Source organism: Ceratotherium simum, chromosome 32, assembly GCF_057802395.1.
Source record: "Ceratotherium simum simum isolate JZ-2026a chromosome 32, ASM5780239v1, whole genome shotgun sequence".
In the NCBI taxonomy this organism is placed as follows: domain Eukaryota; kingdom Metazoa; phylum Chordata; class Mammalia; order Perissodactyla; family Rhinocerotidae; genus Ceratotherium; species Ceratotherium simum.
Window position 1 is genome coordinate 3,967,582 of NC_141931.1, and position 16,840 is coordinate 3,984,421.

The 16,840-nt window shown below is 37.4% G+C and overlaps 1 protein-coding gene across 1 annotated transcript in view; it reads right to left on the bottom strand.

Annotated features, from left to right (window-relative positions):
• Window positions 1-16,840, bottom strand: part of CCDC7 (coiled-coil domain containing 7) — a 403,758-nt gene that overhangs the window by 296,355 nt on the left and 90,563 nt on the right. Inside the window, 1 exon segment of the mRNA XM_087420895.1 lies at window positions 2,839-2,914. Coding sequence (XP_087277021.1) covers window positions 2,839-2,914 — 76 coding nt within the window.

Genomic DNA, 16,840 nt, shown 5'->3' on the forward strand with positions numbered 1-16,840 from the left:
CCTCTATTTCACTTTGCATAATACCCTCAATGTCCATCCATGTTGTCACAAACGGCTGGATTTCATCGTTTCTTATGGCTGAGTAGTATTCCATTGTGTATATATACCACAGCTTCTTTATCCATTCATCCCTTGATGGGCACTTAGGTTGCTTCCAAGTCTTGGCTATTGTGAATAACGCTGCAATGAACACAGGGGTGCATGTATCTTTATGCACTTGTGTTTTCAAGTTCTTTGGATAAATACAAACACATAGAGACAGAGATTGGATTGGTGGTTACCAGAGGGGAAGGGGGGAGGGAAGAGGGCAAAAGGGATAATTCGGCACATGTGTGTGGTGATGGGTTGTAATTAGTATTTGGGTGGTGAACATGATGTAATCTATGCAGAAATAGAAGTATAAGGATGTACACCTGAGGGCCGGCCCCGTGGCTTGGTGGTTGAGTGAGCGCGCTCCACTGCTGGCGACCCGGGTTCAGATCCCGGGCTCGCACCGACGCGCTGCTTCTCCGGCTATGCTGAGGCCGCGTCCCACATACAGCAACTAGAAGGATGTGCAGCTATGACATACAACTATCTACTGGGGCTTTGGGGGGAAAAAAATAAATAAATAAAATCTTTAAAAAAAAAAAAAAAAAAAAAAAGGATGTACACCTGAAATTTATACAATGTTATAAACCAATGTTACTGCAATAAACAAAAAATTAAAAAATAAATTGATTAATTAAAAAAAATAAATTTTAGTCAAAAAAAGAAAAAGAATACTCAGAAAACTTGGTGTGTGTTATCTGCAGTTATGGCAAAGATAGTGACTGCTGAGTAAGACCTTTCCTGTATACCTTACCTTTCTTCCCTCCCTTCCCAAACACATGGAGGACAAAAACTACAACTAGTTAGTGGGAAAAGAGGTAATGAAAGAGAAAAGCTAACCACATCCCCACAGCAGGCTCCAGCTGGAATACTGGGGTGGGGGGAGGGGGAGAGAAGTCTTAACTTTTAATGAAAATTAAAATATTGACTGTAATATTTGACAGGGAATGTTGATTTCTCATTTAGGACAGTGATTATAAATTAAATGTAAATTAATTATTATCTAAGAGTGATCAGAAAAGTCATGGTACTGCCCTAGTTTTTATCCAGGGCAGGGGAAAAATTAGCCCCAATTAGAAAATATAAATGAACACAAGGTATCCAAAAGAAAATTGCTTTGTGATTTCATTTCATAAGACATGCTTTTTCAACATACCAGTTGGGTAACTATAACCTTAATCACCTGAAAGAATGGTAGGTCATCCACGGTGGCTTTCAACATACTTCTTGACATGCAAAGAAATGTACAAAGCATATTCTGACCAGAGAATTGTACAAAGCTTATTCTGGCTATATGACAATTCACGTTGGAAATCCTCTCCTTTATAGTAACCCCTTCAGCTAGTCCTTCACTGCTTTCTGTTATGCCTAGGAATTCTAAAACCAGTTATAACTAGCAACAACAGTCTAATATAAGAAGCTAGAATAAATAATAGTATAGATGTCTGCTTTAATACCCTGGTCCAATGGAAAGAATATTCATGGAAACCGGCCTCCTACTTCAAGAATGCTCCTAGAACATGTTAAACCTTTCATCTGACAAAGCTGTGAAAGTTCTGACCCTACCTTTCTGATAAGGAGGATTCTAATGAGGTAGAAGGGGAAAAAAGTGAAATAGGGCCTAACTCCATTACGTAGCAAAGACCTGACCACCAATTAATACAAGCCATAAGGCCTTTAGTTCCCTTTACTTCACATTTGATCTGTTACGCTCTTCTATTTATTCTTAATTACTGGATTTGATAATTAGAAATTCTGATCATGTAAAATTTCCTAATTTTCCAATGTTGAATCTAAATAAAATTCTCTGAAAACACTGTGTGATGTGAACTTTTCTGAATATATGTTTTACTTTAATTTAAAATATTTATTTAAAAAAAGAATTATATGAGTTTGCAAAAAATTATAACTAAGTGAAAAGTATATACACAAACTACATTTTGTAAAATTGTAATTTTTTTTTTACTTTTTTAAAGTTTTGGTAGAATACACATAACAAAATTTACCATTGTAACCATTTTTAAGTGTACAGTTTAGCAGTGTTAAGTACATTCACTTTGTTTTAGAACCAATCTCCAGAACTCTTTTCATCTTTCAAAACTGAAACTCTATACCCATTAAACAACAGTCCTCATTCCCCATTCTCCCCAGGCCCTGGAAATCACCATTCTACTTTCTGTCTCTATGAATTTGACTACTCTAGGTACTTCATATAAGTGAAATCATACAATTTTGTTTTTTTGTGACTGGCTTATTTTACTCAGCATAATGTCCTCAAGGCTCATTCATGTTGTAGCATATGTCAGAATTTCCTTCCTTTTTAAGACTGAATAATATTCCATTGTATGTATATATCATACCTTCTTTATCCATTCATCCATTGTTAGACACTGGGTTGCTTCCACCTCTTTGCTATTGTGTATAATGCTACAGTGAACATACGTGTTTAAGAACCTGATTTCTATTTTGGGGGGAATATATCCAGAAATGGAATTGCTGGTTCATATAATAATTGTGTTTTTAACTTTTTGAGAAACTGACATACTGTTTTCCATTGCAGCTATATTATTTTACAGTCTGCATGATTATAATTTTAATTTTTAAAGCTATACATATCATACAAATTGATATAAGAACACTAAATTTTTTTAACAGTGGTCTTATTTTCTTCTCTCTGTTTCTAATTTTTCTAAAGTAAATGTGTACTCATTTTTATAATTAATAAAAAAAGTCATTTTAAAAGCTTACCTCTCCAATGTATTTGACTGTTTTTCAAATATTTTCAACATGACATTAAATTGATTAGGCAGTGAATAAGAAGTTTCTATTGAGAAAAAAAGAAAAACATTTAAAGGTATTATAAATGGCTGAAGCTATACCTGTATGCTGATATAACTCACTGCTATATGTGTGAGAACTAGACAAGCATAAAGAGGAGACAGCAGGGTCACATGAACACTGAAGGAACACAATGTTTACAAGAATAGTTAGCATTTTATTAAATACCAACTATGTGCAAGTCACTATGCTACTTTACATTCTCTTAATCCTCAAAATAATCCAAAAAAGAAGATACTGTCACCATGTTCAAATTGAGAAATTGAGGCTAAAAGACATTATATAACTTGATCAAAACTATGCATCTAGTAAGTGACAAAACTGGGCTGAGGTCCAGTGTGCATGACCTCTTTATGAGACTGCATATAAGAGGACTCTGGGATGCCAGGAGAAAACTGCATTGGTTGCTGCTCCTAAGTCAACAAGGTCTATGGGAAGAATCTAACATCCCTGTTAAGTTTTCCAACTGAATCAAATAACCCAAAAGGTTACCTAAGATGCTACTTAAAAGAGAACCATCATAATAAGGATCCATAACAATCAATGAACTCTTAAGGTAATAACATAAGAGTCTTCAATCTTGTAACACAAAAAGTACATGAGAGAAGACAGTCCCTGCACTAAGTTTGCTGCTAGATAAACAAAACATGACATGTACATAGAAAAAGTTAAATAACATGGAAGCATACCACAGTTCCTAAATATCAATTATATTTTTTCTATTCCACATGCCAAAAGAGTGGATGGAAAATATAATAAATGTTTAGGAGCTGAGGAGAGAAAGGAGGATGTCTGTCCTCCTTTCTCTTCTGGATATACTGGATAGACTGTCATTAGAAAGAAAAAAGGAAAGGAAAACATCACTAAGCAAAGACAAGAAAAGTAGAAATGTGCAACATATATCAAGGGCACCAAATGAATCAAGTACATCAAGAAACCAAGTACACCAGAGGTTTTGCTTTGGGAGGGTCAAAACTCCTTAAAGATTCAAAGGGTATACTGGGAGAAGCCAGCTTTAGAAGAATCAAATTTAGAATTTTTTATAGGCAAGAGAGAGTAATTTAAAGTGCTTGCATAAAACAGCAATATGGTGTAATAAACAATATTTTAAGATTAATCTGATAATAGCATAGGACATGATTTAAAATTATGCCCTGGATATAGTAAAGGATTATAAAGAATATCAATAGTTATTCCTGTCACAATTTCAAAATACTGTTCCCAGGAAGGAGGAAAGGCCTTGCTATGGACTGAATGTTTGTGGTCCCCCAAAATTCATACATTGAAACCCTAATCTACAACATGATGGTATTTGGAGATGAGGTCTTTGAGAGGTAATTGGATCATGAGGCACACGAGACACGAGAGTTTGCTTCCTTTCTCTCTGCTCTCTATCATTTGAAGACACAGCAGGAACATGTCCATTGGCAAACCAGGAAGGCTCTCACCCAAACTTGACCATGCTGGAACCCTGATCTCAGAATTCCCAGTCTCCATAACTGTGAAAAATAAATTTCTGCTGTTTAAGCCACTCAGTTTATGGTAATTTGTTATAAGAGCCCGAATTGACAAGGACAGGCCCCTACCTACGACTCTACTAATTTAGGAATTTTAACTCAGTATCATAGAATGTATAGATATGAACATTACACTTCCATTACCAGGTGCAACAGCTTAGAGAATACATTCAAGTTCTCATTATGAATAATTTAAAAACAGAAGAAAAGACATCAGGAAATCCATGTATTACTGAAGTGTTCTGGTGAAGACCCTCTTCCTGAAAAGAGCACCCCTGGTTGGCAAGGTGGCCTATAATGTAATTTTGAAGTAGCTGATATGGTAAAGGGAGATTTAGTTGTTTGCTGTGTATTGTGGGGGGAGGAGGAGCTCTTTTCTCTCCCTTATAAAAGCTGCAGTATTTTAATAATTAATTGATAAAAATTATTAATAATGAATGCATATTATTTATCAATGGACAGTTTTTTCCTCTTCAGAAGAGGTCTAAGAAACAGCCAGCATCTAGGATGCATGCATATAGATGGATTACAAAACTGGATAGAAATGTACACAAAGTGCTTTTATTTTGCTTTATTACTTTAAATGTCAATGAAAATGTATCTAAGCATTTGATGTAAAATTATCTTATTCTTTTTAAAAGCTACATAGTGGGGCCGGCCCAGTGGCATAGTGGTTAAGTTCATGAGCTCTGCTTCGGTGGTCCAGGTTCACGGGTTCGGATCCCGGGCATAGACCTACACCACTCATTGGGCCATGCTGTGGCGGTGACCCACATACAAAATAGAGGAAGACTGGCACAGATGTTAGCTCAGAGCTAATGTTTCTCAAGGAGAAAGAGAAGGATTGGCAACAGATGTTAGCTCAGGGCCACTCTTCCTCACCAAAAAAAAAAAAATCTACATAGTATTCCATTGCTATGAATGTACCATAATTCATTTAGCCAGTCCTAAAACTGCATGGTGTTACCATGTTTTTGCTTTTACAAATATGCTAACTGTAGTACTGTTTGTGGAAACAGAAATATAGAAATTATCTATATGAACCTCAATGGAAGAATAATAAATAAATTATGGTATAACCATAAAATGAGTATTATATGGCCATTAAAACTGCTTATACAGGGCCAGCCCCATGGCTTAGCGGTTAAGTGCGCGCGCTCTGCTACTGGCGGCCCGGGTTTGGCTCCCGGGTGCGCATCAACGCGCCGTTTCTCTGGTCGTGCTGAGGCCGCATCCCACATACAGCAACTAGAAGGATGTGCAACTATGATGTACAACTATCTACTGGGGCTTTGGGGAAAAAAAGGAGGAGGATTGGCAATAGATGTTAGCTCAGAGCCAGTCTTCCTCAGCAAAAAGAGGAGGATTAGCATGGATGTTAGCTCAGGGCTGATGTTCCTCACACACACAAAAAACCTACTTATACATTCAAGCCAGTATCTTTGTTGAGGCAGATTCCTAAAAATAAAGTTGTTGGGTGTTAAGGTATGCACATTTCTATTTTTGATAGATAATATCAGAATGAGCTCCATAAATTTGTGAACAATTTTCATTCAAACCAACCAAGTATAACAGAGTTCTTTTCTCCACATTGTCACCAACACTAGTTGTTATTAATGTTTGACTTCAATACGTCTTATAAGTAAGATATTCTTTCTCATTATTTTAACTTGCATTTCCCTGATCACTAGTCGGGTCAGCATCATTTCATTTGTTTCTGCACACTTTTATTTCTTCTTCTGTGAAATGCCTGTTCCATTGTTTGTCCATTTTTCTCTTGAATTGTTTGCCTTATTATTCATTTGTAGGGGCCAATTAATATGAGCATATAATGTGTAAGAAATATCTTCTCCTAGTCTGCTATTAATTGTTTACTTACTGATATTTATGTACTGTTTCAAATGTACAGAGTTTTTATACTTAGTCAAACCTATCGATGTTTTTGTTTTATAGTTTTTGGCCTTTATTTCATTCTTTAAAAGTCCCAATATAAATAAATTCCCTTAATATTCTTTTATATTTTATAATCATGAGCTATATCATACTTACTGAAACATATACAAAAATATATTTACAGTTTAATGAATAATTACAGAGCAAACATCCACACAACTACCACTGAAGATCAACAATTGGACACCTGAGATTGCCAATATCCTAGAAGCTCTCTCTGTGTCTCTCCCCATTCACAACCATTTCCTTCATCCTACAGGTGCCTACTATCCTATTTTTTTCTCATCTTTCTATCTTTTCCACCTTTGTTAGTATCCTTAACCAACATAGTTAAGTTTTCCAAGATTTTAACTTATTATAAATGAAAATACTCCATGTATTTATGACCCGCTTCTTTCAGTCAAGATTATGTTTGAAAGATTAGTGCCCTTATGAGTAGCTAGATTTTAAACATTTTCATTATGGTATAATTTTCCATTGTATGAATAGACCATAAATTATTTATCTACTCTACTCTTGACAGATATTTAGGATCTCCAATTTGGGGACTATTACAAACAAAACTGGTATGAAAATTCTTGTTCATGTATCTCAGAGTACATGGCCAAGAGTTTAAGGACATCACCAAGATGACAGAGTAGGAGATCCAAGCCTCCGTCCCCCAGCAAAGTTCAACAATTAAACAGCTGTCCACAAACAAAAACAGCTCTGGGAGAGCTCTGGAGTCCACTTAGAAAACTTCAGCAACACACCAGAATAAAAAACTTGAGAATAACTGCACAAAAATGGAAGGAAGAACAGCTTCATTTTGCCTGCATCATCCTATCTCCCAAACCAGCATTGCTCAGCATGGAGGGAACTCCCCAGCTAGAAAGAGTTCCTATGGCTGGGAAAGGAAGAGGGGAGTGAAAAACCAGCTTACCCAGCCTTTCCTTGCACTGCATAAAGGATCTGCTTAGGTTTCACCTACCCAGAGACAGGCAAAGCTGAGACATTTAAGAAGGCTACGAATAGGGAAGAAAAGTAGGGGTTACCAATATCAACCACAGAGCATGAGCCACTGTGGTTCCCAGTGACACACTTCAGAGATGACCCCAGCGGGTTTTGCCACTGAAGAAAATAATGGCCAGCATAACCACCAAAGACCCCCCTGCAGATTTCACAAGCTTTTGCCCCACGGGTATTCCTGTTGGCTTACACCAGCTGCCTAAGTCCCTCCCAAATCCTTCTCCCCAACACCACCACCACCGGAGCCCAGGAACCACACGAGCAGCCAGTCCAAGACTGTGGCTGTGTGAGTGCAAGATGCCAGCCTAGACCCCTATGGCTGACACCCACCACCATGCACTTGCTCAGGGCTAGCCCCTCCAGCTATGCACCTGTACCCTTCCAGTCCAATCCCTGTCATCAGCCTCTACTGCCATGTGCACAACCAGAGGAAGACTCTGCAGCCACAGGAGAGCACTCCAATCACCAGATCCCTACAGCTGCTTGTGAGCCCAGAACAGGCCCTGTCTTCTACCACTGACCTGTACTACTTCACGTACCTGCAGCTAGCCCCTCCAACTGAGCACCTACTTGCCCCTGGCCCACCACCAGCCTCCACTGCTGTGTGCCTGTAGCGAGACCCAGAAGCCACAGTACTGTACACTGAAAGTCAGATCCCCAAGCTGCCAGTATACTCACAGTTGACCCTAGCCCTTCCAGCCTGTCCTGACCCCCACCACTATGTGTGTGTTTGCAACTGGCCACTGCCACACAGCCACCTGCAGCTGGCCCTCACAGCTGAACATGTGCACACCACCAGCTCCAGCTACTACTGCTGCTTGCCCTGGTCCCTTGTCACTGAACCTGCAGAGAATGCTGAGGACCCCAACAACCTTTTCAGTCTCTGCAAAGCCCTGAAGCATTCACCAAGGACCACACAGCTGTCGATGCTGTGGACTACAATGGCCTGAGCCAACAAGTCCCAATGCCCCTATACCCAGTTCTGCCACATGCTCCTGCACATGGCCACATACCACTAGATCCACAGTTATGGAACACTCCAGCATCCCCTCATCTGCAGTTGAAGATCTTTCCTTACTGAAATCAGTCCACAAAGTCTGGAAGAGGTGTCTGCTTCTTCAAATGTGCAGACACCTACTCAAAGACACAGGGATCACAGAGAATCAGGGAACATGACTCCACCAAAGGAATTCAGTAAACCTCCAATAACTGGCCCCAAAGAAATGAAGTTATGGGAATTGCCCAACAAAGAATTCTAAATAATTTTTCTGTAGATTCTCAGAGAGCCACAAGAGAACACAATTTCATGATATCAGCAAAATAATACAATAATAAAATTAGAAGTTCAGCAAAGAGATAGAAAACATGAAAAAGTACCAAACACAAATTTTGGAGCTGAAAGAATACAATGAAATAAATAAACAAGTGAGACTACATCAAACTAAAATCTTCTGCACAGCAAAGGAAACCATCAACAAAATGAAAAGGCAGCTAAATAATGGGAAAAAAATATTTGCAAACCATATGTCCGATAAGAGATTAATATCCAAAATATATAAAGAACTCATACAACTCAATAGCAAAAAAAAAGAAAAAAACCACCAAATATACAAATATATACGCTGCCTACAATCACTTCATATCTAAAGACACACACAGACTGAAAGTGAGGGGATGGAAAAGGATATTCCACGCAAATGGAAATGAAGAGAAAGCTAGGGTAGCAATACTTAAATCAGACAAAATCAACTTTAAAATAAAGATTGCAACAAGAGAAAAAGAAGGGAATTACACAACAATAAAGAGAACAATCCAACAAGAGGATGTAACACTTGTAAACATATATGCATCCAACAAGGAGCAACTAAATGCATAAAGCAAATATTAACGGACATAAAGGGAGAAATTGACAGTGACACAATAATAGTAGGGGACTTTAACACCCCACTTACATCAATGGATACATCATCCAGACAGAAAATCAATAAAGAAATATCGGCCTTAAATAACAAATTAGACAAGATGGACTTGATAGATTATAGAGAACATTCCATCCAAAAACAGCAGAATACATATTCTTTTCAAATGCACATGGAGCATCTCCAGGATAGATCATATGTTAGGCCACAAAACAAATCTCAATAAATTTAAGAAGAATGACATAATACCAAGCATCTTTTCTGACCACAATGGTATGAGACTAGAAATCAACTACAAGAAGAAAACTGAAAAAAGACACAAATGCATGAAGTCTAAACAACATGCTACTAAATAACCAATGGGTCACTAAAGAAGTCAAAGAGGAAATAAAAAAAATATCTTGAGACAAATGAAAATAGAAACACAATGTTGCAAAATCTATGGGATGCAGCAAAAGCAGTTCTAAGAGGAAAGTTTATAGTAATACAGGCCTACCTGAAGAAACAAGAAAAATCTCAAGTAAACAATCTAACCTTACAACTAAAGGAACAAGAAAAAGAAGAACAAACAAAACACAACGTTAGTAGAAGGAAGGAAATAATAAAATCAGAACAGAAAAAAATAAAATAGAAACTAAAAAAACAACTAAGATCTGGTTCTTTGAAAAGATAAAGAAAATTTTAAACCTTTAGCCAGACTCATCAAGAAAAAAAGGGAGAGGGCCCCAACAAATAAAATCAGAAATGAAAGAGAAGTTATAAACCAAATTCTGGCACCACAGAAATACAAGGATCATTAAGAGATTACTATGAACAATTATACCCCAACAAATTGAAGAAAAACCTACAAACCTGTAAGAAATGGATGAATTCCTAGAAACAGACAAGCTTCCAAAACTGAATCAAGAAGAAATAGAAAATCTAAACAGACAAATTACTAGTAAAGAAATTGAATCAGTAATCAAAAAACTCCCAACAAACAAAAGTCCAAGACCAAGGAATGACATCAGCATCATGGTGGAGTGAGTTGTTCCCTTAGTTTCTCCCCACTAAGTTACAATCAAATGGACATTCAGTAACCAACAGAGCATTCCCTACAAAGCATAATAGGATGTTGGAGAGATCCACACAGCCATACATCTGAAAGTGGGGGTACTGGATCCCCAGAAGCAGTGGAAGGAGGTGAGCGGATCCCCTCCCCCTCCCCAGCAGCAGTGATCAAGGTCATGGGTCCTCAGACAGCAGCCAGCAGGTGACTGTGAGAGGAGGCAGGGAGGCCGGCAGGCCTGCATGCAAACGCTCTCACTATCAGAGTTGCAGTCCAGCCACCAAGAACACTCCACACTGAATGGTAAGGCTCAGCCACCATGTGGGCGCCCCCACCAAGCACAGCAGTCCAGATAAACCACCCATGAGTGCAGTGCAGGCCAGTGCATGCAAAAGAAAGTGCCCCTCTGATCCCGCCTAGTGTACCAGTTCGGCCATTCCCCAGCCAAAGCAGCAGTTCTGCACCAGAGTGCCTGTGTGTGCATGTGTGACCCACCAAGTGGCTGTGGCCAGCAGGAAAACACAGACAAGCTCTATTGGCACAACTTCCAGCAGACATGGCAGATTAAGAAAACAAAGGTCTTGACTGCACCCAGAAGTGGCAGGTGGAATCTGCAACCTGATACTACCATAAATGCCTCAGCAAAAGATCAGTTCATCAAACACCAAGAAAAACTACAGTAATGCTTCAGAGCAGATGGAAAATGACAAGTCTCCAGAAACCAATCCTGAAGTCACATAAATTTACAATCTAAATGACAGAGAATTCAAAATAGTTGTCATAAAGAAAATCAATGAGTTACAAGAAAACTCATAAAGACAGTTCAATGAACTCAGGAATAAAATTAATGAGCAGAAGGAATTATTCACCAAAGAGAATGAAACTTTAAAAAACCCAGAAATTCTGGAGATGAAGAGCACAATGAATGAGAGAAAAAAAAATCTAGAAAGCTTAAAAAACAGAGCTGACATTATGGAGGACAGAATTAGTAATTTAGAGGACAGAAACATAGAAATGCTTCAGGTGGAAGAGGAGAGAGAACTAAGATTTTTAAAAAATGAAGAAATTCTTTGAGAAATATCTGACTGAATTAGAAAATGCAACATAAGGATTATAGGTATTCCAGAGGAAGAAACGAGCAAAGAGCTTGTAGAAAGAAATAATAGCTGAGAACTTCCCAAACATGGGGAAAGAACTCAACTTACCAGTACATGAAGCCAAGAGAACTCCTAATTACATTATGCTAAAAGACCTTCTCCAAGCCATATAATAGTAAAACTGGTAATAGTCAAAAACAAAGAAAAAATATTAAGGGCAGCAAGGCAGAAGAAAATAAGCTACAAAGGAACCCCCATCAGACTTTCAGCAGATTTCTCAGCAGAAACCCTACAAGCTAGGAGAGAGTGGAACGATATACTCAAAGTACTGAAAGCCAAAAACTTACAGCCAAGAATACTCTATCCAGCAAAACTATCCTTCAGATATGATGGAGAAATAAAAGCATTCCAAGATAAACAAAACCTGAGGGAGTTCATTGCCACTAGACCTCCCTTACAAAAAATGATCAAGGATGCCCTCATACCCGAACAAAAAGGCAAAAGTTTACAAAGCCTTGAGCAAGGAGATAAATAGACAGACAAAATCAGAAAATTGCAGCTCTCAGACCATATTGTCAAACACTTGATTATAACATAAAAGATAAAAGGAAGGAAAGCATCAAAAGTAACTATAAACACTTCATTTTTAGTCACAAACTCACAACACAAAACAGAATAATTTGTGAAAATAATAACTTAGGGAAGAGGAAAGGAATGAAACCTGCTTAGGCTAATGGAGATAAGAGGCTATCAGAAAATGGACTATCTCAACTACAACAACTTATATACAACTCTCACGGTAACCACTAAACAAAAAATCAAAGCAGAGACACAAATCATAAATAATGAGAAAACCATCACAGAAAGCCACCAAACTGAAATGGCAGTCAGAACTACAAGGGAAGAAAAACAAGGGAAATACAGAACAACCGGAAAACAAGAGATAAAATGGCAGTATTAAGCCCTCATATATCAATAATCCCTCCAAATGTAAATGGAGTGGATTCTCCAATCAAAATACATAGAGTAGGGCCATCCCCAGTGGCCCAGTGGTTAAGTTTGGCACATTCTGCTTTGGTGGCCTAGGTTCAGTTCCTAGGTGTGGACCTACACCACTCATCTGTCACTGACCAAGCTGCAGTAGTGGCTGACATACAAAAAGAGGAAGATGGCCAGCAAATGTTATCTCAAGGTGAATCCCCTGCAGCAAAAAAAACAAAATAAACAAAAAAAAACCCAACCACACAGAGTGGCTGGATGGATTAAAAAACAAGACCCAACCATACGCTGCCTCCAGGAGACACATCTCAGCACAGGCTCAGACTGAAGGGATAGAAGACAATATTCCAAGCAAATGGTAAGCAAAAGAAAGAAGGTGTTGCCATACTTATACCAGACAAAGCAGACTTCAAGATAAAAAAGGCAATGAGAGACAAAGAAGGGCAGTATATAATGATAAAGGAACATTCCACCAGGAGGACATAACAATTATGAATATATATGCACCTAACACAGGAACACCAAAGCACATAAAGCAACTATTAACAGATCTAAAGGGATAAATTAACAGCAACACAATAATAGTGGGGGATCTCAACATCCCACTTACGTCAGTGGATAGATCATCCAGACAGAAAGCCAACCAGGAAATAGTGGAATTAAATGAAAAACTAGTACAGATGGACTTAATAAATATATATAGAACATTCCATCCAAAAACAGGAGAATACAGATTCAGCTCAAGTGCACATGGAACATTCTCAAAGATAAACCATATGTTGGGAAACAAGGCAAGCCTCAATAAATTTCAGAAGATTGAAATCATATCAAGTATCTTTTCCAACCACAATGCTATGAAACTAGTAATCAATGACAAGAAAAAAGCTGGGAAAATCACAAAGACGTGGAGACTAAGCAACATGCTACTGAACAACTACTGGATCAATAAAGAAAGAAAGGAGAAATCAAAAAATACCTGGAGAAAAATGAAAATGAGAATACATCACACCAACTCTTATGGGATGCAGCAAAAGTAGCTCTAGGAGGGAAATTCATAGCAATACAGGCACACTTCAACAAACAAGAAATATCTCAAATAAATAATCTTAAACTACACCTAACAGAACTATAAAAAGAAGAAGAAACAAAGCCCAAAGTCAGCAGAAGGAGGGAAATAATAAAAATTAGAGCAGAAATAAATGAAATAGAAGCAACAAAAGCAGTAGACAGGAACAACAAAACTAAGAGCTGGTTCTTCGAGAAGATAAACAAAACTGATAAACTCTTAGCCAGACTGATTAAGAAGAAAAGAGAGAAGGCTCAAATAAATAAAATTAGAACTGAAAGAGGAGAAATTACAACAGATACCAAAGAAATACAAAGGATTATTAAGAGAATACTATGAAAAACTAGATGCCAATAACTGGATAACCTAGAAGAAACTGATAAATTCTTAGATTCACACAACCTCCCAAAACTGAATAAAGAATAAATAGAGAATCTCAATAGACCAATCAAAAGTAAAGAGATCAAAACAGTAAACAAAACCTCCCGAAAAATAAAAGTCCAGGACCAGATGGCTTCTCTGGAAAACTCTACCAAACATTAAAGAAGATTTAATACCTATCCTTCTCAAACTATTCCAAAAAATTGAGGAAGACAGAATTCTTCCTAACTCATTCTATGATGCCAACATCACCGTGATACCAAAACTAGACAAGGACAACACAAAGAAAGAAAATTACAGGCCAATATCGTTGATGCACATAGATGCAAAAATTCTCAACAAAATATAGGCAAACCAAATACAGCAATACATTAAAAGGATCATACACCATGACCAAGTGGGATTTATACCAAGGACACAGGGATGGTTCAACACCTGCAAATCAATCAATGTGATACACCACATTAACAAAATGAGGAATAAAAACCACACGGTCATTCCAATTGATGCAGAGAAAGCTTTTGACAAGATCCAACATCCATTTATAATAAAAACTCTCAATAAAATGGATATAGAAAGAAAATATCTCAACATAATAAAAGCCATATATGACAACCCACAGCTAACATCATACTCAATGGGGAAAAACTTAAAGTCATCCCTCTGAAAACAGGAAAAAGTGCAAACTCTTGCCACTCCTATTCAACACAGTACTGGAGATTTTGGCCAGAGCAATTAGGCAAGAAAAAGAAATAGAAGGCGTCCAAATTTGAAAGGAAGAAGTGAAATTCTTGCTTTCTGTGGATGACATGATCCTATATTTATAGAAAACCCTAAAGAATCCACCAAAACTAAATAAATAACAATGACAGCAAACTTGCAGGGTACAAAATCAACTTACAAAAATCAGCTGCATTTCTATACACTAACAACGAACTAGCAGAAAGAAAACTCAAGAATACAATCCCATTTACAATCACAACAAAAAGAATAAAATATCTAGGAACAAATTTATCCAAGGAGGTGAAAGACCTATACAATGAAAACTATAAGACATTACTGAAAGAAATCAAAGATAACATAAAGAAATGGAAAGACATTCCATGCACATGGGTTGGAAGAATAAACATAGTTAAAATGTCCATATTACCTCAAGCAATCTACAGATTCAATGCAATCCCAATCAGAATCCCAATGACATTCTTCACAGAAATAGAACAAATAATCCTAAAATTTATATGGAACAACAAAAGATCCCAAATAGCTAAAGCAATCCTGAGGAAAAAAAAGAACAACGCTGGAGGCATCACAATCCCTGACTTCAAAATATACTACAAAGCTACAGTAATCAAAACAACATGGTACTGGTACAAAAACAGACACACAGATCAATGGACCAGAATTGAAAGCCCAGAAACAAAACCCCATATCTACAGACAGCTAATCTTCGACAAAGGAGCCAAGAACATACAATGGAGAAAAGAAAGTCTCTTCGATAATTGATGCTGGGAAAACTGGACAGCCACATGCAAAAGAATGAAAGCAGACCATTATCTTGCACCACACACAAAAACTTACTCAAAATGTATTAAAGACTTGAATTTAAGACCTGAAACCACAAAACTTCTAGAAGAGAATATAGGCAGTACACTCAGAGATCAGTCTTAGAAGCATCGTTTCAAATACCATGTCTACTCAGGCAAGGGAAAGAAAAAAAAACAAAAAAATGGGACTACATTAGACTAAAGAGCTTCTACAAGGCAAAGGGTACCAGGAACAAAATGAAAAACAACTCATCAACTGGGAGAAAATGTTTGCAAATCATCTATCTGACAAAAGGGGTTAATATCCAAAATATATAAAGAACTCATACAAGTCAACAACAAAAAAACAAACAACCTGATCAAAAGATGGGCAGAATATATTATGAACAGACATTTTTCCAAAGAACATATATAGATGGCCGAAAGGCAGATGAAAAGATTTTAAACATCACTAATTATCAGGGAAATGCAAATCAAAACTAGAATGAGATATCACCTCACACCTGTCAGAATGGCTATAATTACCAAGATAACAAATGTTGGAGAGGATGTGGAGAAAAGGGAACTCTCATATACCGCTGATGGGAATGCAAACTGGTGCAGCCAGTATGGAAAATAGTACAGAGATTTCTCAAAAAATTAAAAATAGAAATACCATATGATCCAGTTATCCCACTACTGGGTATTTATCCAAAGAACTTGAAATCAACAATTCAAAGAGATTTATGCATCCCTGTGTTCACTGAAGCATTATTCACAATAGCCGAGATGTGGAAGCAACCCAAGTGCCCCAGAATGGATGAATGGGTAAAGAAGATGTGGTATATATACACACAATGGAATACTACTCAGCCATTAAAAAAAAGACAAAATCATCCCATTTGCAACAACATGGATGGACCTTGAGGGTATTAGGTTAAGCAAAATAAACCAGAGAAAGACAAACACTGCGTGATTTCACTAATAAGTGGAAGATAAATACATGGATAAAGAGAACACATTAGTCGCTACCAGAGTGGAAGGGGCTTGGGGGTGGGCAAAAGGGGTAAAGAGGCACATGTATATGATGATGGATAAAAATTAGACTACTGGTGGTGAGCACCATGCAGTCTATACAGAAACTGATAAATAATAATGTACACCTGAAATTACACAATGTTATAAACCATTATGACCTCAATAAAATAATTGAAAAAAAAAAGTCCAAGACCAGACAGCTTCACTAGTGAATTCTATCGAACAGTTAAAGATGAGTTAATACCTATTATTCTCAAACTATTCCAAAAATTGAAGAGGAAGAAATGCTTCCAAACTCATTCTACGAGGACAGCATTACCCAGATACCAAAACCAGACAGACACTACAAAAAAAGAAAATTAC